This window comes from Gorilla gorilla, chromosome X, assembly GCF_029281585.2.
Source record: "Gorilla gorilla gorilla isolate KB3781 chromosome X, NHGRI_mGorGor1-v2.1_pri, whole genome shotgun sequence".
Taxonomy (NCBI): domain Eukaryota; kingdom Metazoa; phylum Chordata; class Mammalia; order Primates; family Hominidae; genus Gorilla; species Gorilla gorilla.
The window spans coordinates 26,032,165-26,057,716 of NC_073247.2; the positions used below are offsets into that span (position 1 = coordinate 26,032,165).

Sequence of the window (25,552 nt, forward strand, 5' to 3'; positions counted from 1 at the left end):
CCACAATGGCCCTTTTGCATTTGCAGTTTCATTTAATCCTTGCTTCCGTATAGCCCAGGGTTTGGCAAAGTTTGTCTGTAAATGGCTTTGTGGGCCATGCCATCTCTACTTCAACTACTCAGCTCTGCTCTGTAGCATGAAAGCAGCCCTAGACAATATGAAAATGAATGGGTGTGGCTGGGTTCCAATAAAACTTTATTTATGGACACTGAAATTTGAATTTCATATCATTTTCATTTATCATGAAATCTTATTCTAATTTTTTTCAACCACTTAAAAATGTAAAAATCACTCTTAGTTCACAGGCCAGACAAAAACAGGTGGTGGGGTGGCCGGGCGCAATGACTCAGGCCTGTAATCCCAGCACTTTGGGAGGCCGAGTCAGGCAGATCACCTGAGGTCAGGAGTTTGAGACCAGCCTGGCCAAATGGTGAAACTGCATCTCTACTAAAAAATACAAAAAATTAGCTGGGTGTGGTGGCTCACACTTGTAGTCCCAGCTACTCGGGAGGCTGAGGCAGGAGAATCACTTGAACCCAGGAGGCAGAGGTTACAGTGAGCCAAGATCGCGCCACTGCACTCCAGCCTGGGCAACTGAGCAAGACTCCGTCTCAAAACAGAACAGAATAAAACAAAACAAAACAAAACAAAAAAATGTGGTGGGCAGGATTTGGCCCATGGGCCATTGTTTGCCAGCTTCCGTCCTAGGCCCAGGCACCGGTCCCTCTTTGTAGAGTCTCCATCCTTTCAGAGGATGCTGCTACACAGGAGAAGGACCACAAGCGTTACCTGGTGGGCACAGTGAGGACTGTTCTGGAGAAAACCCCAAAATTAAATTATGGAAATAAGCAGGTTTTTCTTTCTGTGTTACAGTTGGACACTATGTCACATGCACATGGGTCCTTTGCCATGTCTGGGGAGGCTCTTTTGAAGGTGTTAGATGATGAAATTGGTTCCTGCAGAAATTATTCTTGCACTGTGTTGAACCAAGTTTATGAACTTCATAAAGATCTTGTGGCAACTACAAAGGATGTTTAGATAGCAGTAGCTTGACAGAAGATTTTCATGATATATTAGAGAAGATGGGACATATGCAAGATAAAAGAAAAAACTGTCTATGAAATGGTTGCTTAGCCAAGGAGTAAATTATATTGTATGTTGCCCCAAGCTGTGGGCCCAGTGAATGGCAGGATGATGCAGATGGTGATGCGAAATGTTGATTGTATCTCGTAAAATAACAAAGAACTCTATCTCTGCTACCTGGGTATCAGATAATTAAGACATCAAAGAGCCTCAAATGACCCTTATTTTGAGGTTATTTTATAGATTATGAAAGTCATCTTCCCTTCACTTGGCTAACTGATCCACCATTACCATAGAGAATTTATGAAGTACAAAGTCATTGTAACATTATGCTGGTCACCACATAGAATGAGTTAATGCGTAGAGTTTAGATATGTTAATCTATTTAATCTAGTTTTAACCAATCTTCAGGTATCTAAGAAATGCTGTGCTCACACTGGGGTAATGACTGTGAGAAATATAAAAGCAGCATCAGGTTTGGTTCCTAACCTGATGGTGTATACACTCTGTACACAACTTTTTTGGGACTAGTTTTACAATTGCTTTGTACAATAAAGCAATCTGAGAATTTGCAATATATCACGAGACATTTGGAAGGCCAGGAGCCCCAGACACTCAGATGATAACTTTGTTCATAGAACTGAAAAGCAGACAAAACGTAAAGAAGCCCCAGCACATAAGTAAGCATAAGGAGTGTGTAAATCTAGCATTTATTGAGTGTCTGCTTTGTGCTCAGCACTGCTCAAACACTGTGAGCAAATACAAAAGATTTAAGAGACTGGGTACCCACTTCAGAGGGTGAACATACAGTTGGAATTTCCATTCACTCCACAGTTAGAGAACAGTAGAAATGAGTTTCTATCAGGCATGCTCTGGGAGTTCACGGAGGCCCCTGGCTCTAGTTTTGTGTTGTCAGGGAGATGTTGGTCAAGCAGCTTGGAAGTGAAAAAGCAATGTCCTCTACCTGTTCCCTGGATTCTTCTCTCTTTAGACCTGTCACCTTGAAGAAAGCATGATCGATTCCAAACATCACTGTAGGCAAATCACCATAGTACTTGAACTGAGTTACTGTGAAGAAAGCATGTCATCCTTGACAATGGATTAAATGAAAGTAAGCTAATGCATGCCATTCTCAATCCTTGCAGCTACACCAGTTCCCAGGCACTGTCCTTACGAGTGATCCATCCATATTCCATACAAGGTCCAACACTTGCTCCAATGATATATCCTTGTTTTCAACTTCAGAAATTCAACAGACATTTACATTTAGATTATCCCTGAACAGCCTGTGAGACCAAATACACACTTTCCCTAATATACTCTAATACAAAATCCTTATTAAGAAACAGAACAGAAGTCAAATCCAGAGACAGAAATAAATACTGAAAGCAATGTCAGTGAAGATGCTCTCTCCTTGGCCATGTTGTCTTTGGACAATTTTTTTCCTGAACAGAGTCATAGTTTTGACATTTAATGATATCTTTATCATCTTATATTTTCTATACCATGAAATTAACATTTACATACAACAAAATCACCTCAAGAGGAAAAACATAGATTTTTCTAAAAAGAGGTCTGAACATCATCAGTGTTTTGGAATCCTGGATTATTTTCTCCTTTGCTAATATCGATGGAGGCATAAGGATTTTCTTCACTTCTTGCTTTATTTTTCCTGTTAAATAGAGCAAGGTTGCCTTAATATACTTATGTTAAAATCAATCGGACTGATGAAAATCAAAAAGTTTCAGAGCAATCTGTGTTAAGGAGGCTGGGAGGGAGGAACAGGAAGTTTCATAAACTGTTGATGTGAGTATAAATTGGTACAGCCGCTATTGAGGGCAATTTGGCAATATTTATCAAAATTCGCAATTGCACGTATGCTTTCATCCAGCTTTCCCACTGCTAGGATTCATCTTAAGGGTATATTGGCATACTCAGAAAATTACCTATATTAAGCCATCACTTTTTTTAAGTAAACACAAATATTTGGAAACAACATAAAAGTTCATCAATAGATGACTGTTCATCAAAATTACAATCCATTCGTGAAATGGGAAATTATACTGCCAGAAAAAAGGAGAAGTTTTTTGTGCAACTAATGTGTAATGATCTCTAAAACACATTAAGTGGGCTGCGTGTGGTGGATCACACCTATATAGATAAAAATTTAAAAAAACCAAGTGGAAAACAAAATATGCAGAACATTGTTTATAGCCTGCTAACATTTGTATACTAAAAAATGAGATACACACATATATACACACTAAAAAAGTATATATTTGTATACTAAAAAGGAGATATATATATGTCCAAGAAAAAAGAAAAAAAGACTATATGTGTGTGTGTGTGTGTGTGTGTGTGTGTGTGTGTGTGTGTGTGTGTGTGTATCTCCAAGGAACTGATAATTTTGTTTGGCTTTGGGAAGAGAACTTGGAGGCAAAAGGTGATAAGGAAGACTCTTCATGTTCACCTTTGTATTTTTTAATTTTAACCATATGAATGTATTACATATTGAATGCCTAACATTTTAGATGGAGCTATTTTGGAGAAACGAAAAATCTCTATAGTGAAGAAAATTGAGCAAAATAGACTAGCAAATATAGAGATTCAATCAAGAATATGTTTAAACAACCTGAGGTGTGCATAGAGTTTTGTTAGGTGCTATAAAATATTAACCTTCATTCCATAAGCCCAGCAAGCGTCAATTTCTTAAGGACAGAAGAAAAACATCTAGTAGCAAAGCAAGACTAGAAATCAGGTCTCTAGTAATTTAAATCCTCAATGAGCTTTGGTCTTCAGTTCAGGAACAAATTAGAACGTGCGTAACCATGAGCTAAGAGATTGACGTAGAGTCTGAGCTACCCCGTGAGAAATAAAGCTGAGTAAAGAGTAGCAGTTTGGGCAGGGCACGGTGGCTCACGCCTGTAATCCCAGCGCTGGAGGGCGAGGCAGGTGGATTGCTTGAACTCAGGAGTTCAAGAAAAGCTTGGGCAACATGCCAAAACCCTGTCTCCACAAAAAATACGAAAATTAGCTGGGTGTGGTGGCACACCCCTGTAGTCCCAGCTACTCACGAAGCTGAGGTGGGACGATCACTTGAGCCTGGGAGATCGAGGTTGCAGTGAACTATGATTGCACCACTGCACTCCAGCCTGGGTGACAGAACAAGACTCTGTCTCAAACAAACAAACAAACAAACAAACAAACAAAAAACCAAGAGTAGCAGTTTCAAAGAAATCTCACAGCCCATTCTTGAACAATTTCACGGTTCAAACCCATCAGCAATCCAGTCTCCAGCAATCCAGTCCCCACTTTTAGACTGAAAAGGATTCAGCAGTGACAGCAGTGAAAACCATTCCCTGAGCCCACCCATACCTGCTGAGTTTGCAGTGCCTCTTTGTAGGAGGGAAATGACACTGTGGCTGGGATGGAGTTTACTAGGGCATGCTAATAAATCCCAGGCCAGATACTTACTGTGTGGGCTTACTAGGAAGATGAACTGCTGATGACATCTAGTAAATTTCTAGGGAATGCATCAGAGTATTTAGTTGCAAAATTGTCCAACTAAGTAATTGGTCTATACAATCTACCACTTACTGAAAATTTTCCAGTTACTGTTCTCTAAATCTTTCTATTTTTGGATAGTTAAGTCTAGGAAAGGCCACTTACTTCTTTCGATCTCTGATCCCAGTGAAGATCAGGATGACAATGCCAACCACTATCACTCCCATCACAACTCCAAAAACAATCAGCCATATGGAAACAGGCGGCTGGTTAGGAGGTCCAAGTGTTGGCTGTATCCCCAGAAACTCCAGGCTGTTGTCATTCAGACGGAAAGCATCATTGATACGGCCCCGGGACATCCTATTTGCAAAAGCAAAAAACAGCAAAGGGGACACTTAGACAAAATAAAATTGCGTGTAGTTATTTACTGTTTATATCATTGTTCCTGAAAGGATATAATAGAGCTTATCATAAGAATATACACCTAGCCAGGCATGGTGGCGCATGTCTGTAGTCCCAGCTACTTGGGAGGCTGAGGCAGGAGAATCGCTTGAACCCAGGAGGCAGAGGTTGCAGTGAGCCAAGATTGCACCACTGCCCTCTAGCCTGGGTGACAGAGCAAGACTCCGTTTCAAAAAAAAAAAAAAAAAAAAAAAGGAATATACACCTAAAATCATAATAAGAGCAAAGTAAATAGGTCTAATTAAAGATATAAGTCTTTGACAATTATGCATCTTTCATGCCTTGCAACCTAGATTAGGTTCATCAACAGCTCCACTGGAAAATTGAGTTGCAAGTGTGGAAATGTATAAATGGTTGGCATTTATTCATTTGTGACTGCTGTGTTTAAGGGCAAAGTTAACATATTTGGCAAGAATTTCCCTTCTGTCAGAGTACATCTACAATGACTTTATATCAAATAATGGAAACGGATAATTGGATACACCTCTTCTATTATACAAATGAATCAGGTCCTATGACCAAGTCTCTATAGTAATATTTTCCAAATAAAAGGTATTGGCATTTGGAGGCAGCACTGGGGAGGCACATAAGAAAGGGAACTTTGCCAGTTTCTTCAGCACTGGGATGGGAAATGGGTTACTTTTATGGAGGCAAAAGGATAAAGATTGTTTAAAGAAAAAAAAAAAACGATATGGAGAACATTCTGGATCAAAGACCAAAGTGTCTGGCATCTCATCTTCCTACCCTTGGGTATAGCCCAGGTCAGGAGGTCAGAGTCCACCAGAGAGAGAGAGAGATCAACACAGAATTAGTCAGGTAATCCCTGGCAACCTCAGCCAGAAAAGATCTGAAAAGAGTCATCCTGGAAACAGAGAGTCTGAGGTCCCCTGTAGCTTGCAGCTGAGTATCCAGGAAGGCTGAGCTTTTTCATAAAGATCTCAGCCAGAAGTTTTTCCTAAGACAGACACAAGTCTTCTGGAGGAAGTGAGTGAGTCTCTGGGCACAGTTGGGTCATACACTCCAACCAAGCCAGATTTTCTAGGCACACCCTGCCCAGCAGGTCTTAGATCTGCTTCCGAAGTTAAACAGGACTCTGATGCAGCTCGAGAGGGCCACCTAGTGAGCTGCCCGAAAGCAGTAGGTATATTAAGCCTTTTTATAATGACAGGAAACCATCTGCAAGGTCAATCCATTCTTCACTCCTGCTGTCTGTTGTGGGAAACAATTGAGGCAAATTGGACAAACTGTTTCTTCTAAACATTCATTGCAAGTCCCTCACCTAGCGTAGAGGCCAAGCAATATGTAAGGAATCCTGTACTTGCCTACCTTGTTTCAGGATTTAGGCAGTTAAATGAATCCTACATCAAAGTCCTGAGAGCAAATGATGGCAATACCTGTCCACGTCCCTTCTGCACTTACTATTTTCCGTGAGTTCTAGCCAGACTTTCTTCAACCAGCACCTGCTCCCCTTTACCAGAGAGCATTCTCAGACCACAAGATCTGCCCTGCCTGCAGGGCTGAAATGCTGGGGAATTAATGCCACCTGGAAGCAGTTCTCAGCCAATAACTGATGGGAGGTGGTAAATAAATACCCCAGCTTCCTCAGCCCTCTGATGGGACAATTCAGGGGCACATTCTACACAGTCTCTCCACATTTCCCAGCAGGACTGAGCTCTAGTTGCCCACAGTGGTAACTTGCTTGATAACATGTAATCTACAGTTTTCCTTCCCTTTTGTAAGGGCCTACATCTGGTGGAACTCAAATCAAGATTATTCCCTTGCTGTGAGATCCTTCTGGAATTACGTGGAGTTTGTAGCATGAGGTAACACATGTAAATGACTCAGAATAATGCTTGGCACAAAGGAAGAACACACAAAATACTGGTTATTGTTGTTGTATTTGGTAACCCCCTCACCCTTAGATGAAAGTAAAATGTCACCTGATGGCCTTTTCAACTTCAGTTCTGGGGATGATGTCAGACACATTTTTAGGTGCAGTGACAAAGAAATTAAAGGAGATTCTTGGTTTCAAATTAGCCACTCGCACATCCTCCTCCCTGTAGAGAAACAAAACAAACATCTTCACTTGTGGCACAGAGGACACAATAAAAAGAATGAAGACTTCCCCTGCTGGTGAAAAGGAGATTAGAGAGAGGATCACAGGATAGAGAGACATGGGGGAGGGCAAACAATGAGAGGATGTAATTGTCAAAAAAAACATTAATGCTGCCCAAAGCACATGAAATCAACTACATAAAAATTGTGATATCAAGTTTTGGCACTATTTGTTCTGCCTTTATATAAAACCCACATCTTTTTCAATGATAGAAAATTTCCAAACTGAAAACAGCAGGAGAATCAACAAGGAATAATCGGTGGCCCAGGATTGTGGCAAAAAATGTGGTGGGCAGAGATGGCTGAGTACCACACACAGATTTACACCCACAACCTGGTCCTACCCAGCAGAAAACGTTGTGTTGCACCCATGGATGAAGGTAATGAGTGGGGTCTACCATATGATGTGACAGGACTGTGCTCTCACAGCTGTCAAGCGATCCTAGCACAAAATAAGGTAGATCATATGGCTCATAGCCCTTGAGTGACTACCCATCTAACTCAGAATAAAAGCCAAAGTCCTTAGAATGGCCTTCAAGGTCCACATGACCTTTTGTCTCTCCCTCCTTCCTCTATGCCCTAACATCGTCCTGGCCATGTCTCCACTTGTCTTCTAATCTGCTCCAGCCACACTGGCCTCCTTGCTGTTCCTTTAACAGGCTGAGGATATTCCTTCCTCAGGGTCTGCACCTGCTGTTTCCCCCAGCTGAGACACTTTCCCCATTGTCTGCATTGCTGGCTCTGGCTCTCTCTCTCGCTCTCTCTCGCTCTCTCTCTCCTGCTTCATATACTTGTTCAAATATTAGTGACGTCTTTTCTGACCATTTTGGTTAAAATTGACCTACCCCCTGCCCAACACACACACACACACACACACACACACACACACACACACACACACACACCAGCCCTCCCCATACCCTTTTATATTTTTCTCCTAGCACTTAGTACCTTGTAACTCTATATTTCACTTACATATTACACACATAGACACATACACAACATGCATACTAGAATATAGGTCAATGAAGGCAGGAAGTTCTGCCTTTTTTTTCTTTCAGTGCTGAGGGTGTATGAGAGCATTCTGAGAAGAGAGTGACACCTGTTTAGTAAGAACAATACTCTTGCAATTTACCAGTCAAATAAGGCACGATCAGCCCTCTATGGAGTCACCCAAATTCCACAATACCAAAGAAGTATAAGTTACTAGGAGATTTTTATCAATTTCACTTGAAGAAAAGTTTAGGCAGAGTATCTCCTCAGACTCAAGAGTAAGAGAAATCCTAGTTGGAGTAATTTGAGAACCCAGCAAATCAACTCACCCAAAAAGAATCATCTGCTTTTTTACTTCTAAAAAGTACTGCCTCATAGCATATGCAACAGATGATCGGAACAGGTACATTTCATTGTCGTTCCATTCATACTGCAAATTCAGAAGAAAGACACTGCTCAGCGGGACTCGTAAGACACATTTATAATCTGATACTCCTCAAGAATTATTCTTAATATTCCAGAGATTCTTGCTATTCATTAAGTCAGTGACCTTCAATGTAAGTGTGCATCCGTATCACCTGAAGGGTTAGTTAAAACACTGAGTGCTGGGTCCACCCCTAGAGCGTCTGATTCAGGAAGCCTGAGATGAAACCCAATAATTTACATCTCTAACAAACTCCCAGGTGGTGGTAATGCTGCTGGTCAGGCAACCATGCTTTAGGAACCATTGGGTTCACGGGTCCTTTTACTTTAGTTTGATGTAAACTGAAATTAACACCTTGAGTGTAGGTTTACCGATGGGAGTCAAACAAAAGTTGTGGGTTTTGTAGCAAAATGTCTGTACATTGTGGACAAAATCAGTTTTTACTATTTTTATGGTACGTTCTCAGAAATGTACTTATCTATAAGTGTAAAAGAAAAACTTGAAGTTCAAATGAAAAATAACACTTTGTAAACAGCAAGCTAATCTGTTTGTTCTTGTTTTCCAGTGCTAAACAAATAGCTTATGTTTGCATAGCTTTTAAAGACTTAAAAGAAAGCATTCACTCTTTCCTCCAGTAGCTGGCAGTAGGAATCAATGCATGGCACTAGTTGTATGTTTCTCCTTTCCCTTTAAAAAATTATAATATTTCACAAAAGAATTGTTACATTCACTTCAGCTTGGTTTCACCGAGGTTTAGAGGAGTTCCTTTAATAGTAATAATATTATTAATATTGTTACTAATAACAGTCTGGCTACTATCTCTATAAATATAAAATATAAAAGATTTTAAAGGCTGAGTTCTCAAAATAATGCCATAGATCCATTGGAATTCACCATGAAATAGTTTGAACTGAGCAGATATTCTAACCCTGTTGTGTAGATGCACTAAATATATGATCTCGTTTCATCAAAACAGATTGTTGCTCAGTGAATTGGCCTCAGAACATTACAGAATCAAACCCCCTGAACACTATTTACCAACCCTCACTGCATGGAAAGAGGATGAGTATAAATGTCAAGAAAAAATATAATTGAAAATATCCTGATCTGCCGAGACTAATTAAAATGTATTAAGCCAAGGAAGAGCTAATAAAAATATGACAGAGAAATAGTCCCACAATCACCCAATGATTATTACGAAATAGGAACTTGAACTCTTAACGATTGGAAAGAAATGCACTTCCATTTTCATTTTTACTTTCTTGAATGTTCATCTTTTTACTCCTAAGTTATTTATGTTTTGATGTCTTACCTATGAAAATTATACTAAAAGTGTTATTGAATCTTGGACAATGTTTAACTTTTCAGGAAAGGTAAGGGGGTAGAAACACAATCTTTGGATCTATCCAATGCAGACAACAATTTGCTTTAGCATCTTGGACCATTTTATCCAATAGTCCCAGATTGACTTCTAACCCTGCAAAGCCTTCAGGGTGTCATACCCACTCTCAGGCTTTTGAGCCCCATCTACCCGAGACTACTCTTTCCTCTCCTCTTTCCCAATCAAAGCTACCACTTCCTCAGACTGGATCATCTGAGACAGGTGTTAACGAGAGAGCAATAGCTAAGTAAATAATTCACATTAAGGTGTAAATAACATAATTTCCTGTAAAATATTTTGTTACCCCCAAAATGCATTTCCCTAAATAAGTGGTTCTCAAACTTTGCTGTGACTAGAATCACCTGGGGAGCTTTAAACACTCTTGATGCCCAACTCTTGACTCCATACCCCAGAACAATTAAATCAGAATCTCTGGAGGTGTATAACCTAGGCATTAATATTTTTTAAACTTCCCATGTGATTCCACTGTGCAGCCAAGTTTGAGAAGCAGTGTTCTAAATTAGAGCTTCCCAGTCTTGACTGTACGTACAAATCACCTGGAGGCTTGCTAAAATGCAGATTCTGATTAAGTGGTCCAGGGCTAGGCTTGAAATTACGCATTTTTAACAAGCTTCCAGGTGATTCAAATGCTGCTGGTCCATGGGCCACACTCTGAGTGAAGCCAGGATACAGGTGATTGACTAAAACAAAACAAACTAAAAAAACCTAACTGTACTGCTTCTAAAAACAAACTACCTTTCAAAATATAACCATATTCTCTTTCTAGAATAAAAGTAATGGTGACAAGAGTCAATTGAAAGGATTGGTATCTGATATTTAAGGATACAGATTGGTATCTGATATTTAAGGATACAGATATTTTCTCATTGAAGTTCATAACACCTTCAAGGCAATAAGAAGTAGGAATAGCTTATCCAATAAGGAATAGGTTACTTTAAAAACCCAAAGCCAAAGGCCAGAATCTGGAACTTATAGTTTTGAAAAGAACCACATGGCCTCTCTTCTTTCAGTTCACACTGAAATGGGTTTATTGTGTCCTATTTAAGTGAAGACTGTGCACTCAAAAATAATCAATTCACTGTCCAGAATACTCACTGCTTTATCTCCAAGAGCTGATTTTAGGCTTATCCTCACTTTGATGCTTTGGTCTGCATCTGATTAAAGAGAAATAGCAGACTGCTGGTTACAGACGACAGATTGCCTACATGTGCTTATTTCCTTTTCCTCCAAAGATCCCACTAAAGTGATAGTAAAGAGATCTTTTAAAGGTATCAACAGACTTTTGGAAAATGAGAAATGATGAGACAGGGGTAACTGCTTTCTCAGGGACAGGAAGCCATGACCTAATTTGTACACAGAGGAGGCACAGACCCACAAAGAGCCAAAAAATCCAAAAGAGGTTTGGAATTCAAGCACAGGTGAGGGTGGGAAAATAATACTGGGCTGAAAAGAAGAGGAATGGAAGTCAGGGTGTGGTTAAAACCACTTTGGAGAACAGTTGATCCTCCTACCCCTTGTGCCCTTGCTTAGACAGTCAGTTGGAGGCTATGCTCCAGAAAAACAAGAGGTAATCCAAGAAAGAAGACATGGAATCTAGGAAGCAGTGGATTCAACCCAGGAGAACAACAAATGTTGGGAAAGGAGAGTATAAGACTCCAAGAGGGAAGTCTCTAGGGAAAAAAATGAGACTGAAAAGAATAGATATGTTGAAGTATTTGGGAGAAAAACAAATACAACATAGATAGCAAATTAGGTAGGCCAAAAAATTCAGGCAAGTAGAAACTTTGAGACAAACAACAAGCCACATAAGAAAGGACACAAAATAGTACATTACTTGGCTCTTCAGGCATAGTGATGTAAACATTGATAACTGTTTTACTAAAAATCATTATAAGGCCTTATTGGAAGAGCAAGAAATGGAAGTGGAAGAGTAGACCAAAGCGAAGGTTTAAAACTCAGCAATAACAAAATAGCAATATAAGAAAATTATTTAGAAATATGAAAGTGACTGCCAGAAAGAAGAGATAATAGCATTAAAATTGTTTAAAAAAAAGTATTTGTCTTTGGAAAGCAGGATTCGAGTACAGTTGGTTGGAGACAGTTATAATATGTATTTTAAAGATGAGACTAATAAAACAGACTTGAAAGAGTACACACTCTTGTATGTGTATGCACACATGTGCATGCATCTGTGTGTGTTTGTCTGTACAGTTGCTTTCACTATGTCTCATACATAGGTGCTCGACAGTTGTGATTTTTCTCCCATAAAATGGCAGCTGTAACCATAGCAGAGAAAGAAGCAGGTACTATAGAGAAAGAAACATTCTCAGCTGTGTCACAAGTCCTCATGAGACTGGGGCCAAAGGAGACTAGACGAAGTAGACAAGGAATGGGTGTGAAACTTGTCAACTGGGTGTACTCACATGGACTCCAGTCGGTACTCCATCCCACAAAAGAATTCTTGTTCTGGTCTTTCAGCCAGGTAAATAAGGGCTCAAAGTAGTTGAGCAGTGGCCTTACATTCATGTTCTTTGCTCCTACAACATTTTCCAATGCTAGGGTCCAGGGTTCTGATTTTCCAAGCCTCAGCATATTGCTACACAAAAAAAGGTGGTTCAGGGCCTTTTGAGGGGTTCCAGATGTACATATATTTACATCTATGATCTATGGTTTCTTCTCTTTGACTTGGCTAAATTTGCTTCTGGCAGATAAGAAAAGAATGCATATTAACGGATATATTCCTCCCTAAACCGCTCTTTCCTTCCAGTTACCAGGAAGAGAGGGCTGTAGTTATGATAGGGAGAAAAGAGGTGGCCCACCCAATTGTTGTATGGTCTAGGTTCCTGTCTGACCACAAATTAAATGTTTGGTTTGTAAATGAGGACATTTTGAGGCCATAAAATTTTCCTTTTAGAACAAAGAAATCAAATTCAAACCTAGGCATGGAAATGAGTAATACTGAATACTAGGAGAGGTTCAACATTTTGAGGTATTTCTTACAACAGTTTCTGTCCAGCTTCTGTAGAGTTTGAGATGTCACATTTGTGCAGAGGGCCTTCATGTTTAGCTGCTTGACAAAGTGCTTCTTGAAACTGGAATTGGTAAAGGGTCCTTGTGTAATATCTGCACAGGAGACAAAGAAACAAAAAAGCAGTCCCGTGTTTACTTACTGCCTTAGAGTTATAGATTAGGGCATATATTTAAATCTGGAGCCCAAGTAACCAAAGAGATACTGATCAAATCTCTGAAATCTCTTTCTCCAGACATGAACTCTACACTCATCATAACCTATTTGCGTTTTATGTATCTGTTGATAAACATGGCAATATTACTCTGTTAAATGTTAGCTAACATTTGTTTTGTGTTTTACAGATTAATAGCCCTTTCACATAAATGATGCAAATCCATCCTTATAACAGGTCAATAATATTATTTTCATTTTACAAATAAACTGAGCTCCAGCAAATTCAAGGACTGGGGTTACTAGGTGAAGAACATATGTTTTTGGACTTCAAGTTAAAAATTCTCTATTACAATGTACAATAAACTGCTAGTAACAAGAAGACAAAACTACTTTTTATTTCTCCCAATGATACTATTGATTGCTTGATGACGGGGACAAGATCTTACACAAGTTTAATTTAACCCAACAAATTGTGTTAGTTTAAGTTGAATTGAAATTGATCATCTACACAGACAGTTCCCAACTTACAACGGTTGGACTTTTGATTTTTCGACTTTACAATAGTGCTTTCAGCTGTATATGTTAATGGTAAGTACCCAAAGTTTTTCACTTTAAGCACAGTATTAAATAATTACATGATATATTGAACACTTTATTATAAAATAAGGTTTGAGTTAGATGATTTTGCCCAACAGTAGGCTAATGTGAGTGTTCTGAGCATGTTTAAGGTAGACTAGGCTATGCTTTGTTGTACCATAGGTTAGGTGTATTCAGTGCATTCTTAAGGTATTTTCAACTTATGATGAGTTTATTGGGATGTAACCCCATTGTAAAGCAAGGAGCATCTGTATTGAGCTTGGTAGTTATGGGTGGAAATAGAAAAATTATAATTATCACTTCATTTATCCCTACTTTTTGTCGTTATTAGCACAGCTGTCCACAAACCCTAGAAGTTAAACAGAAACAAGAAAACTGTAATTTACCGAATGAATGAGTAATCATTAGAAACATGGAACAGAGATGCGGGGTCACAGTATGTTTCATCATGGGGCACAGGTTCCACCACCCCAACTATCTCTCGCCTTTGGGGAGAAAAGAAAACAATACATTAGCTGTGGATCACCCATCACAAGCATCACAAGCAGGTGGGCATAACTAGTGCAGTTTCATCAATCAAATTTTTTTTTTTTTTGAGACAGGGTCTCACTCCGTCACCCAGGCTGTAGTGCAGTGGCACGATCTTGGCTCACTGCAACCTCCGCCTCCCAGGTTCAAGCGATTCTCCCATCTCAGCCTCCCAAGTAGCTTGGTTTATAGGTGTGCACCACCACATCTAACTAATTTGTGTATTTTTAATAGAGACAGGGTTTCACCATGTTGGCCAGGCTGGTCTCAAACTCCTGGCCTTAAGTGATCTGCCCACCTCGGCCTCCCAAAATGCTGGAATTACAGGTGCCACCGTGTCCAGCCAATCAATGGTATTTATATTAGAAATGGTTGTTGGGTGAAATAGAAACAATGTAAAAAAAAATCACCTACAAAAATAAAAAATAAATAAAAATTTTTAAAAAATCAGACAGTAAAGCTCATTATGTGGTTATCTCTTAGTTTTAATTAATTCAGCCAGAATATACCCTTGGAAAATAGCTATGTCTTCAAAAGACTAATTTAATAAAATTCATAAAGTGCATTGCATGGCCAAAAATGTACAGTGAAAGCCCTAATAATTCCTCTCAGGCACCACACTTCATGTACTCCTGGCAGAGAGAATTTAATAAAATTGAAATCTTACTTATTCTCCACACCTACCTAGCTCAAGTGTTCCCTCCTCTGTGAAGCCTGGCCCTGATCCCATCCACCTTCTGGCAGAATTAACCCCTCAATCTCCTTTAGCCTTCTCTAGTTGTGCCTCCTTTGCCATTTATCTCCCCGTTTTGTAGTTATTCAACTATAGTAACTTCCTGCCCTAGAGACTTGAGCTCCTAGAGGGTGGGGCTGTGTCTTGGTCTTCTCTCTAATTCCAGTGTCAAACATGGTGCCTGACACTGTGGAAAGAATTAATTTATATTTATTGAACAAAGGAACAATTGATGCATTAATGAATCACTCTAAGGATCTGATTCCATGTGCCTTTAAAATAAGCTAAGAGGGATCAAAAGATTAATCCAACCAGAAAAAAAGGTAGCAAAATCATGTATTTGGCCTTGATTAAATGGAATACATTTTTCCTTTAAAATTGCAGGATCATTGTAGACATAACTTCAGTAATATTTAAACACTGGAAACAGTTCTTATAGGTGCTGCGTCTTTCCTCCCAAGTACGATTTATGTTAACAGAGATAATCTTGACAGAAGAAGTGTACTGTTTTAAACCTGTGCATGTGGAACTGCTTGTTACACATGAGTTCTTCACTTCAAAAAGAAAATATAAAAAAAATAAAGAAAGAAATAATTGACCAGGGTCTATGATGGTAAAAAGTAGATTTCTTTCTTTTTTCCATTCTCTCCCTCCCTCTCTCCTTTCTTTTTTTCCTTCTTTTTCTTTTTCTCTTATAATTCCTTCATCCAAAAACCTATTTATTTCATACTTGCATGTGACAGGCACAGTGTGAGGCACTTGTGACACAGCAATGAGTAACGTAGTGCTGCAACCATGGAAATGGTCACTGTTGCCCAAATGTGTCAGGTTCTCTCTAGCTTGGAATTCTCTGTGTTCCCCTCTACACCCACACCTTTCTCAAGGCTTAAATGCCTCTCCTCATCTGACACCCCCAGTTGGGCTTTGGATCTCCCCTGGACACTAACGGACCCTGTACCCTCCCATCACAACACTACAAATTGCAGTGGTTTAATTTTCCACATCCTGCCATAAACTAAACGTTTTTTGGGGTTGAGGACCATACCTGAAATTATTAACATTGGATCCCCAGTGCTTTGCCTAAAATGTGGGGTCACCATTTTGTTTAAAAGGCTGGATAAAAGAATATGTAAAATGAATAAATTGATCACTTTCAACATAATATCATAGTTTAATGAGTAAGCCAATACTTAAGAATATAGAGTATGAAGTAGTGTCACCTGACCCAAGGAAATTTTATCTGAGGAGATGGTATCCAAATGGAGACTAAAATATAAAATATAACAAACTAAAAATACAAAAAGTAGTTAGTTAATGTGTGCTTGTGTGTGTGTGTGTGTACACGCCAGTCAAACGCTTTTAAATACACAGCAAACTCATTAGAAAACATTTTACTGATTGCATATTCATTGACTTACTTCATCTCCCACCACTTTTTCATCCACTGGTCTTTGGGAATTTCCCCTTTAAAGACCATCCACCTCCACTTCTCTAACATGTAAGTAAATGGCAGAGTCCCAACAATCGTGAGTGCTTGTTTGAGCAGGAAGTTTATTTCTGTTTCTGAAAGTAAAATAGAAAAGGGTAAATATTACGATGAAGATGACAGTGGATGTTTTGTGTTAAAGAGAATTTTCCTAACCTCAAAATATTATTCCTCAAGATGTACTTACTATAAGGATACATGAGAAAAATTGACAGTATTCATAATGATATGTATATATTTATTTTCTCAGCTAAGGGATTTGGAGTAGGTTGAAGCCCTGGAACAGAACAGGTAAATAAAACCCAAAGTTACTTCTAATCCTCATTTTCTTCATTAGTTTCAGTTTCCTCCCTTAAATACCTCTTATCAGAGTTCATTAGAGCTATTTCATCCACTTTCCCAGTCACACTGTTTATTCTGGAAAGCTCCATGAAGTCAGTGACTGTTAATGTCTCATTTAAGACTGTATAACTTAGTCCCATGTCTGCTACGTGATGCCTTCTGTGAGTCTTTGTTAAATAAACAAATACTAAACAGATTCAGTGAAAAGCCTGTAAACCAGGGAGGGGAAATAAAACAAAAGAGCCCTCCTGGAGGGCACTATCCACTGGATGGTGAAAAGTACAACGTACTTTAAATGTAAGGATATCTTCCTTACCAAGAATTTAAAATGCTTTAACAAATCATGTTATTTCATTTTATCCTTTATTAGTGACATAAAGAGGCAGTGGAGTTCATCTCTAGTGTACGAACGAAATGCATTGAAATGTAAGCAGGGGATGTTATCTACTTTTCACATCACTGTGTCTCCAGTGTCTAGAAAAATGTCTTGCACACAGTATGTGCTCGATAAATATGTTTGGAAGAAGAAAGAAAGAGAAAGAGGGAGGGAGGAATGGAAGGAATAAAGGAATTTATTTAACATTATTCACAAATCAGGGGCAGAGTCAAGAAAAAAAGCAGGAGTTTTCCAAACCGGTGGTTTAACCATGTCTAATACCATCTTTTTAAAAAAAAAAAAAAAAAAAAAAAAAAAAAAACTTTTATTTTAGGTTTAGGGGTATGTGTCCAGGTTTATTACATAGGTAAACTCGTGTCATGGGGTTTGTTGTACAGATTATTTCATCACTGATCTAATACCATCTTAAGAAACATAGTCATCAACCATTTTTACCTGCTGTCAGGGAATATTTAAAAATAATAAAATATCTGTTCATTGACTTGAATTAATGATATTTTAAAATTAGGAAGCAGGTATGGTTACTGTTAACTACCTTTGTTTGTTATTCTCTTCATGGGAGGATGCTGCTACTGGTCTGTAATCCACTAGGACTGTGCTTACAGTAACTATTTCAAACATGATGATAGGCTTTACGCTGGCTCACTCCCAGGCCCTTGTGGGATCACCAAGTATCTGGAACCAGAGATCAAGGCAAAGTGAATTGTCTACTCAAGGATGGAGCTCATGACCTTGACCTCATCAACCAAATGCTCCAGACAGAGGAGCTGATCTTTATGTCACAAATAACTAAAAATAGGGGAGAGAATATACGGAAGAGAAGAAGGTATTAGGCTCTATTTGTCCTCCATTTATGAGGAAGAATCAAAAGCCATGGCATCCTCACTGAAGAAATTGGATCTCCTGAACATTTGTCATGTTCCATCAAGTCCAAGGCATCTAAAAGGAAATGGGCTGCCTCAGGCAGAAATGTTGAAGGATAGCACAGATCTAAGGGGATGTTACAGGGGAAATTCGCGCTTCAGCAGGATGAACAAAATGTTTCAATCCCTTCTAATCTTGATATTAAACACCTGTTCTTTAAGAATTCCAAAATTTAAAGCTACACTTTGCTTTGCATAATATTATGGAAAAGACTTTAGATTAGGGCTCTTGTTCTGGTTCCGCCACTACATTGCGTTTTGACTTCGGGCTACTTTCCCTCTCTTGTCTTCAGTTTACTCCTCTATAAAATGGTTTTTAGAATCTATTCCAACTCTAAAGTTTTGGGAAGTTTTTACCTAGAACCAGAGGGGTCTAGTTAGAATGATGACACTAATTGGACAAGCCATTTCAGTTCTGTGAGACTGTTTCATCATCTTTAAGAAAAAAACTTCTGTTAGATATTTCACAGGATCCCAAGTCCATTCATTCAGTTACCTCTCTTATTCCCTTTTCAATAATACAAAACCAAAAGTTGACATGTTCTGATATATACTTAAATTTTTTCACCAGTAGTAATTTCCAGTTACCCATAAATACCTCATACCTTATGCGGCAAAAAGTAAATATTTCCTACATAAGATAATAAATACCTTTTCCCACATCAGATTAAAGAAACTCCAAAACAAGCCATGAGAAAATGTCCATACCATTGTCTTCTTGAAAATCGGGTGACAGAAGACCAATGGATTTTAAATGCTTAGGTGTGGCTGCAGAAAGTGACATGATTTCCCCAACAGCTTCATGGAATCCTTCATTAGCTCCATTTCTTAGCAGAAAAGGTTGTGCAGCATACGCCATATCATACTGGATATGCCCCATCTCATGATGAGCTGTCAGGAAGTCGTCCATTGTCACCTTTGTGCACATAAGGATCCTGCATGAAAATGGACAAGATGAAAATGAATCTCACTGACTCTCATTTAACCATTACAGTGGAGTTGTATGGGGTTTTGGTAGCATGAATCATCTTTCCAAGATTTATTCACCAGTGAATCTTGAATACCCACCTCTTATGTCCTAGAGACAGTACTAGTTGCTCAATATAAAGCAATGGGCACGGCTGAATCCTGTTCTCTTGCTCATAGACTAACAGGAAGACAGATAAGCAGAGTTCTCCGCTACAAGAATTCTGAGGCAAGTACTCTATAAGTGATCAGTACACACAGCCTTGAGCATAAAAATGAGTGAATGTAGGCACAGTTCCCTAGAAACACCAAGAAGCGCATGACTGAGGATACAATGAGCAATTTGGACCTTAATCAATGTGCAGGAGTTTGCCCGGTAGATGACATGGAAGTTGATGTTCTAGTGCTCAATGAGAAAGGCTTAGGGGCAGGGGGGTGGAAATGTGGCATTCAGGACACTGCACGCTGTTTGGTATTGCCAGGATAGAGAAATAGTAGTAGGGGCTGCAAATTGAAACTTGGGAATCATTAGCATGTAAGTTGGGAAATAGATATGATGGGCCATGGAACAGGAATAGAATGCAAGAAAAGAGGACCAAAGATAAACCTTTAGAAGGTCCAAGTACCTAAGGAGTGGGGAGAGGAAGATTATTCAGGGGAGACGGAGAAAGTACAATCAGAGAGGTCAAGGAAATCTGGAAAAGAATGACAATGTGGAAGTCGGTTAAAAAAAAAAAGCATTTGAAAGACAACTTGTAAATCTTGTCTAATGCTGCTATAGCCCAGTGGGATAAGAACTGCATTTGGCAATGAGATGGTGGTCCTTTTTAACTTAGCAAGAGCATTTTCATTCAGGTGGGTGTAGGGGTCATACATCAGTAGATTCCTAAATGTATTTCATACCACTTGGATCATGTCACCACCCCCTCCTATATCCTGCGAGGCCTCCTCATTGCTCAAGAATAAACTCAGCCACCTTTTATACACCAATATGACCCTGTAAACCAAAAACTATTTGAGATAGGTCTCAATCAATTCACAAGTTTATTTTGCCAAGGTTAAGAACATGCCCAGAAGAAAAGAACACAGAATTTATAGAAACAGTCTGTGGTTTGTGCCTTTCTCCAAAAATAATTTTGAGGGCTTCAACATTTATAGGAGAAAAGTGAGCTGGAGGGGATAGTGGGAGGGCATGGTAATCCACACATTGCAAGAGAAAGGGGGAAGGTAAGGAAATATTCAGTTATATATTCATCTCATGCTCAGTAAATCTATTTTCCTTTCACAACCCCAACCTACTTTTCTAATTTGGTTTCTCTCTATTCTCTTTTGAAATAATTATAAAAATAACTACTATATATTTACTTCCTGCTGTATGTAAGATTCTGTGCTTGAAAACTTACTTATACTTTCTCATTTTTAAGCCTCACTCTAGTACTGGCATCAGTAAACTATGGCCTGCTGGCCAGCCATTGTTTTTATAGATAAATTTTTATTGGCACACAGCCACATCCATTTGTTTGTGTATTGTCTATGGCTGTTTTCATGTCACAAGGGCAGAGCTGAGTAGTTGTAACAGAGATCTGCAAAGCTTAAACTATTTACTATCTGGCCCTTTACAGAAAAGGACTGTAGATCCAATCCCTACCCTAGTCAATGCTGGTGCGGGCCTGCCAAGACTTTATCCACCATCCCCTAGCTGCCTGAGTCACAGCTGATAAGGGCCTACAGCTGCTCCCTTCACTGCCTTTGGCTAAATGGGGGCTATGCTCTCCCATACTCTGGGGCAGTCCACAGCCAAAGACTACCTAATATAAAAGGCTAGCCCCCTTGTCTTGAGGTGTGGCCTAGTCTGTGGCTCAAGTTATGCTCCAGAGAGCTTCATGGGATAAGGCTGAGGCCAAGTTTCCAGTAAAGATCATATCCTTACTTACCTCCCTCTTTTGTCCCAGCCTGCTTCCCTCATTCCCCTCTGCCTCAGAGCTCTCCTCAATGAAGCACTTGTAAAACGATCTCCTTTTCAAGCTAGGGAATCCAACCTAAGGCTCTCACAAGCCTGCAACCTGGGAATTACTATTCTACTTTATAAAATAAGGAAACTGAAACCAAAGAAAGTTAAATACCTTGTCCAAGGTTGCATAGTCATTAAGTGACACACCTAGGATTCTGAAGCCTGTGCTCATTCTGCCACATTACACAAACTCTCCTTCACTTATTTCTCATTCTAGCCTAACTTGCCGACTTCAGTATGCAGGTCAGGTCCTGCCTCTCTGTATTTGATCCTGCTGTTCTCACAGCTTGGGTCCTCCTCCCGACTCTGTGTATCTGAATCCTTCTTGTCTTTCCAAACCTAATTCAAATCCCACTTGTAAAGCACGGTCTGATCCTATCTCCTATTGCAAATGTGGTCAGTTTTCTTCCAGTTCTCCATAGAGCATGCCCTGTGTCTCTCTTATGACATGTACCACTTTCTCCTTTCGATCCAAGCTTATTTATTCACCTATTCTGTCTCATTCACAAGAGTGAAACATGGAGGGGAAGATCAATGTGTGATTCATAGGTCCATCTTCCAAAAATCTTAGCACCAAATCTTTCCTGATATGGGTGCAACCATCCCCATTACCATACAACGCCAATGGATGCATGATATTTCAAAGAAAGCAGATTGTCCACAGGTTCAAGTTAGAGCCTGCTGGCAATCCTCTTTTCCTGGGAAAACCCAAATGTGCTCTCCTGGACTCCCAGCCTTAGTTCAAGGAGAATTAACTTATCTTTTCTGTGCTCAGAAAAGCAGAGAAAGAATTCAAGTTAAACTTCAGCCTGCCTCTGTTGTCTCTCATTTAGTATCAGTTGTGTAAGTATCAGTCCCACTACCTGAAGTCGCCCTTCCCCAGGTCCCAAGCTGTGGGATGGCAGACTGCTTTCTGAACATTTCCTGGATCCGTTAGCATGGAATTTTCCCAGAATCCTTGAGTCATATTAGGAAGACCAACAGATACAAAGAACTTCTCGGCCTCCTTGAATATTCTCTGTGCATCCCAGGCCTGGGAAAAGAGAACAGTATTAATTCCAGCATCAAAACAACAGCATTCTTAAATTAAATAAGCCAGGCACCGAAAAACAAATACCACATGTTCTCACTTATGTGTGGAATCTAAAACAATGGAACTGGTAGAAGCAGAGAGTAGAATGGTGGTTACAGAGGCTATGGGGTGGGGGCAACGGGGAGATGATGGTCAAAGCGTACAAAGTCTCAAACAGGATGAATAAGTTGGTTTTATTTTTTTGAGATCTACTGCACAGCATAGTAAATATAGTTAATAATAGAACATTGTACATTTTGAAATTGCTAAGAGAGTAAATTTCAAATGTTCTCACTGCAAAAAAAGTATGTGAAGTAATTGATATGTTAATTAGCTTTAATTATTTTTCATTGTATTCATAAATCATGAAATCACCTTGCACCCCATAAATATATACAATAATAAATGTCAATTTACAATAAAATTTTAAAATGGAAAAAAGTGCTAATGTCATTTTTAAAATAGCAGCATTATTTCTGTTGGATATATACATTGGCATAACCTTTCCAAAAGGTAATTTGATAACACACACGGATAGCATTTGAAATTCTTCTCTTTGTCTCAGTAATGCTGTCTCTAAGGAACTAACCTAAAAAATTATCAGAAATTAGATTCAACAATTACATTGAGAATTATTTTTAATAGAGAAAAAAGTTGAAACGACCATCAGAATGGTTAAATAAATGATACCTTTGAAAAATAGAATAATGTGCAGCCACCCAAATTATATTTATGAAAAATTTTTTGGTTTGTATCCTAAAGACAGGCAATAACAAATGCTGATGAGGGTGTGGAGAAAAGGGAACCCTCCTACACTGCTGGAAGGAATGTAAGTTAGTACAACCACTATGGAAAACAGTTTGGAGGTTCCTCAAAAAAGTAAAAATAGAGCTACCATATGATCCAACAATTCCACTGCTGGGTATATACCCAAAAGAAAGGAAATCAGTATTTTGAAGCGATATCTGCACTCCCATGTTTGTTGCAGCACTATTCACAGTAACCAAGATTTGGAAACAACCTAAGTGTCCATCGGTAGATGAATGGATAAAGAAAATGTGGTACACATACAAATTGGAATACTATTCAGCCATAAAAAAACGAAATCCTGCCATTTGCAACAACATAGATGGAACTGAAGGTCATTATATTAAGTGAAATAAGCCAGGCACAGAAAGACAAACATTACATGTTCTCACTTATTTATGGGATCTAAAAATCAAAAGAGTTGAACTCGTGGACATACAGAGTGGAAGGATGGTTACCAGAGGCTGGAAAGAGTAGTGGGAAGGTGGCAGGGGCAGGTGAGGATGGTTAATTGGTACAAAAAAAAACAGAAAGAATGAGGCTGTGTGATTTGTGACTTTGGGCAAATCATTTACCTGAGCCTCAGTTTCCTCACCTATAGCATGGAGCTGTCACAATACCTATCCTGAGTCAGAGATGACAATAGAAGAGACGGGTGTAAAAACCCTTTAGAAAGACTAAAAATCTACATCAAGATGGCCCTATACTGCTGCTCAACTTCAAAGTGGAGCTAGAACAGCTACAAGAGTTTAGAGGCCCTTGCAGTTTCACTTTTTATTCTGCAGTGGACTTTTCCCAGGAGTATGTTATGTATGTGAAGATGTTCACTGCATTGCCTCTTACAGATGTAAAACTATTAACAAGCAAAAGTTCAGCAATGCACAAATAGTAAATTATGGTGCAATTATCTGAGGAAATTTTATAAGGCAAATATAAATATGATTAGATATTCTACTCAGAAATGTAGAATTTTAGTTGAATGAACAAATATACATAATTATAACTATAATACCATTTCATCAACAGAAGGGAACACAGAGAATTTTTTTTTTTGAGACAGAGTCTCACTTTGTCACCCAGGCTGGAGTGCAGTGGCATGATCTCGGCTCACTGCAACCTCTGCCTCCCGAGTTCAAGTGATTCTCCTGCCTCAGCCTTCTAAATAGCTGGGACTACAGGCGCACACCACTATGCCCAGCGAATTTTTTTTTTTTTTGTATTTTTAGTAGAGACGGGGTTTCACCATGTTGGCCAGGCTGGTCTCGATCTCCTGACCTCGTGATCCACCCACCTTGGCCTCCCAAAGTGCTGGGATTACAGCTGTGAACCACCGTGCCCGGCCTGATAATTTTTTAATTTTAATTTTAATTTTAATTTTAATTTTAAATTCAGGGAGTACATGTGCAGGTTTGTTACAAGGGTATATTGTGTGATACTGACGTTGGGTTTCTATTGGTCCTATCAACCAGATATGAACATAGTACTCAATAGGAAGGTTTGTATTTCTGTGGGATCAGTTGCAATGTCACCTTTGTCATTTCTGATTGTGCTTATTTGGATCTTCTCTCTTTCTCTGTTAATCTAGCTAGAGGTCTTTCCATCTTGTTTATCCTTTTAAAAAACTGACTTTTCATTTTGTTGATCCTTTGTATGATTTTTTAGGTCTCAATTTCATTAATTCTGCCCTGATTTTAGTTATCTCTTTTTTTCTAGCTTTGGAACTAGTTTGTTCTTGTTTTTCTAGTTCCTTTAAGTGTGGTGTTAGATTATTAATTTGATATCTTTCTAGGTTCTTGATGTAGGCATTTAGCACTATAAACATTCCTCTTAACATTGCTTTTGCCACATCCCAGATATGTTGTTGGTATGCTGTGTCTCTGTTTTCATTTGTTTCAAAGAATTTTTTGATATCTGCCTTAATTTCATTGTTTACTCAAAAGTCATTCAGAAATAAGTTGTTCAGTTTCCAGGTTATTTCATGGTTTTGAGAGTTCCTCCTGGTATTGATTTCTATTTTTATTCTACTGTGGTCTGAGAATATGTTTGGTATAATTTTAATTTTTTGAATTTACTAAGACTTGCTTTATGACTGAGCATGTTGCCAGTCTTAGAGTATGTTTCGTATACAGATGAGAAGAATGTATATTCCATAGCTGTTGGGTGGAATATTCTATAGATGTCTCTTAGGTTCAGTTGGTCAAGTGTCAAGTTTAAGTCCAGAATTTCCAGAATTTCTTTGTTAGTTTTCTGCCTCAATGATCTGTATAACACTGTCAGTGGGGTGATGAAGTCCCCCACTATTATTTTCTGGATGTCTAAGTCTTTTCCTAGGTCTAAAAGTGCTATGTTTATGAATCTGGATACTCCAATGTTGGGTGCATATATATTTAGGATAATTAAGTCTTCCTGTTAAATTGAACCCTTTATCATTATGTAATGACCCTCTTTGTCCTTTTTTACTGTTGTTGGTTTAAAGTCTGTTTTATCTGATACAAGAATAGCAGCCCCTGCTCTTTTTTGTTT

At 38.9% G+C, this 25,552-nt stretch overlaps 1 protein-coding gene across 4 annotated transcripts in view; it reads right to left on the reverse strand.

Annotated features, from left to right (window-relative positions):
• Window positions 1–1,774: 1,774 nt before the first annotated feature.
• Window positions 1,775–25,552, reverse strand: part of ACE2 (angiotensin converting enzyme 2) — a 46,054-nt gene continuing 22,276 nt past the window's right edge. For all 4 annotated transcript variants that reach the window (XM_055376641.1, XM_055376642.1, XM_019019204.3 and 1 more), the window contains 11 exons: window positions 22,014–22,183; window positions 18,882–19,108; window positions 16,444–16,588; window positions 14,151–14,249; window positions 12,984–13,106; window positions 12,407–12,579; window positions 11,079–11,137; window positions 8,487–8,587; window positions 6,990–7,106; window positions 4,753–4,947; window positions 1,775–2,755 (listed from right to left, as the gene is read on the reverse strand). In XM_055376641.1, coding sequence (XP_055232616.1) covers window positions 2,647–2,755; window positions 4,753–4,947; window positions 6,990–7,106; window positions 8,487–8,587; window positions 11,079–11,137; window positions 12,407–12,579; window positions 12,984–13,106; window positions 14,151–14,249; window positions 16,444–16,588; window positions 18,882–19,108; window positions 22,014–22,183 — 1,518 coding nt within the window. In that variant the 3' untranslated portion in view covers window positions 1,775–2,646. The remainder of the gene's footprint in view (window positions 2,756–4,752; window positions 4,948–6,989; window positions 7,107–8,486; window positions 8,588–11,078; window positions 11,138–12,406; window positions 12,580–12,983; window positions 13,107–14,150; window positions 14,250–16,443; window positions 16,589–18,881; window positions 19,109–22,013; window positions 22,184–25,552) is intronic.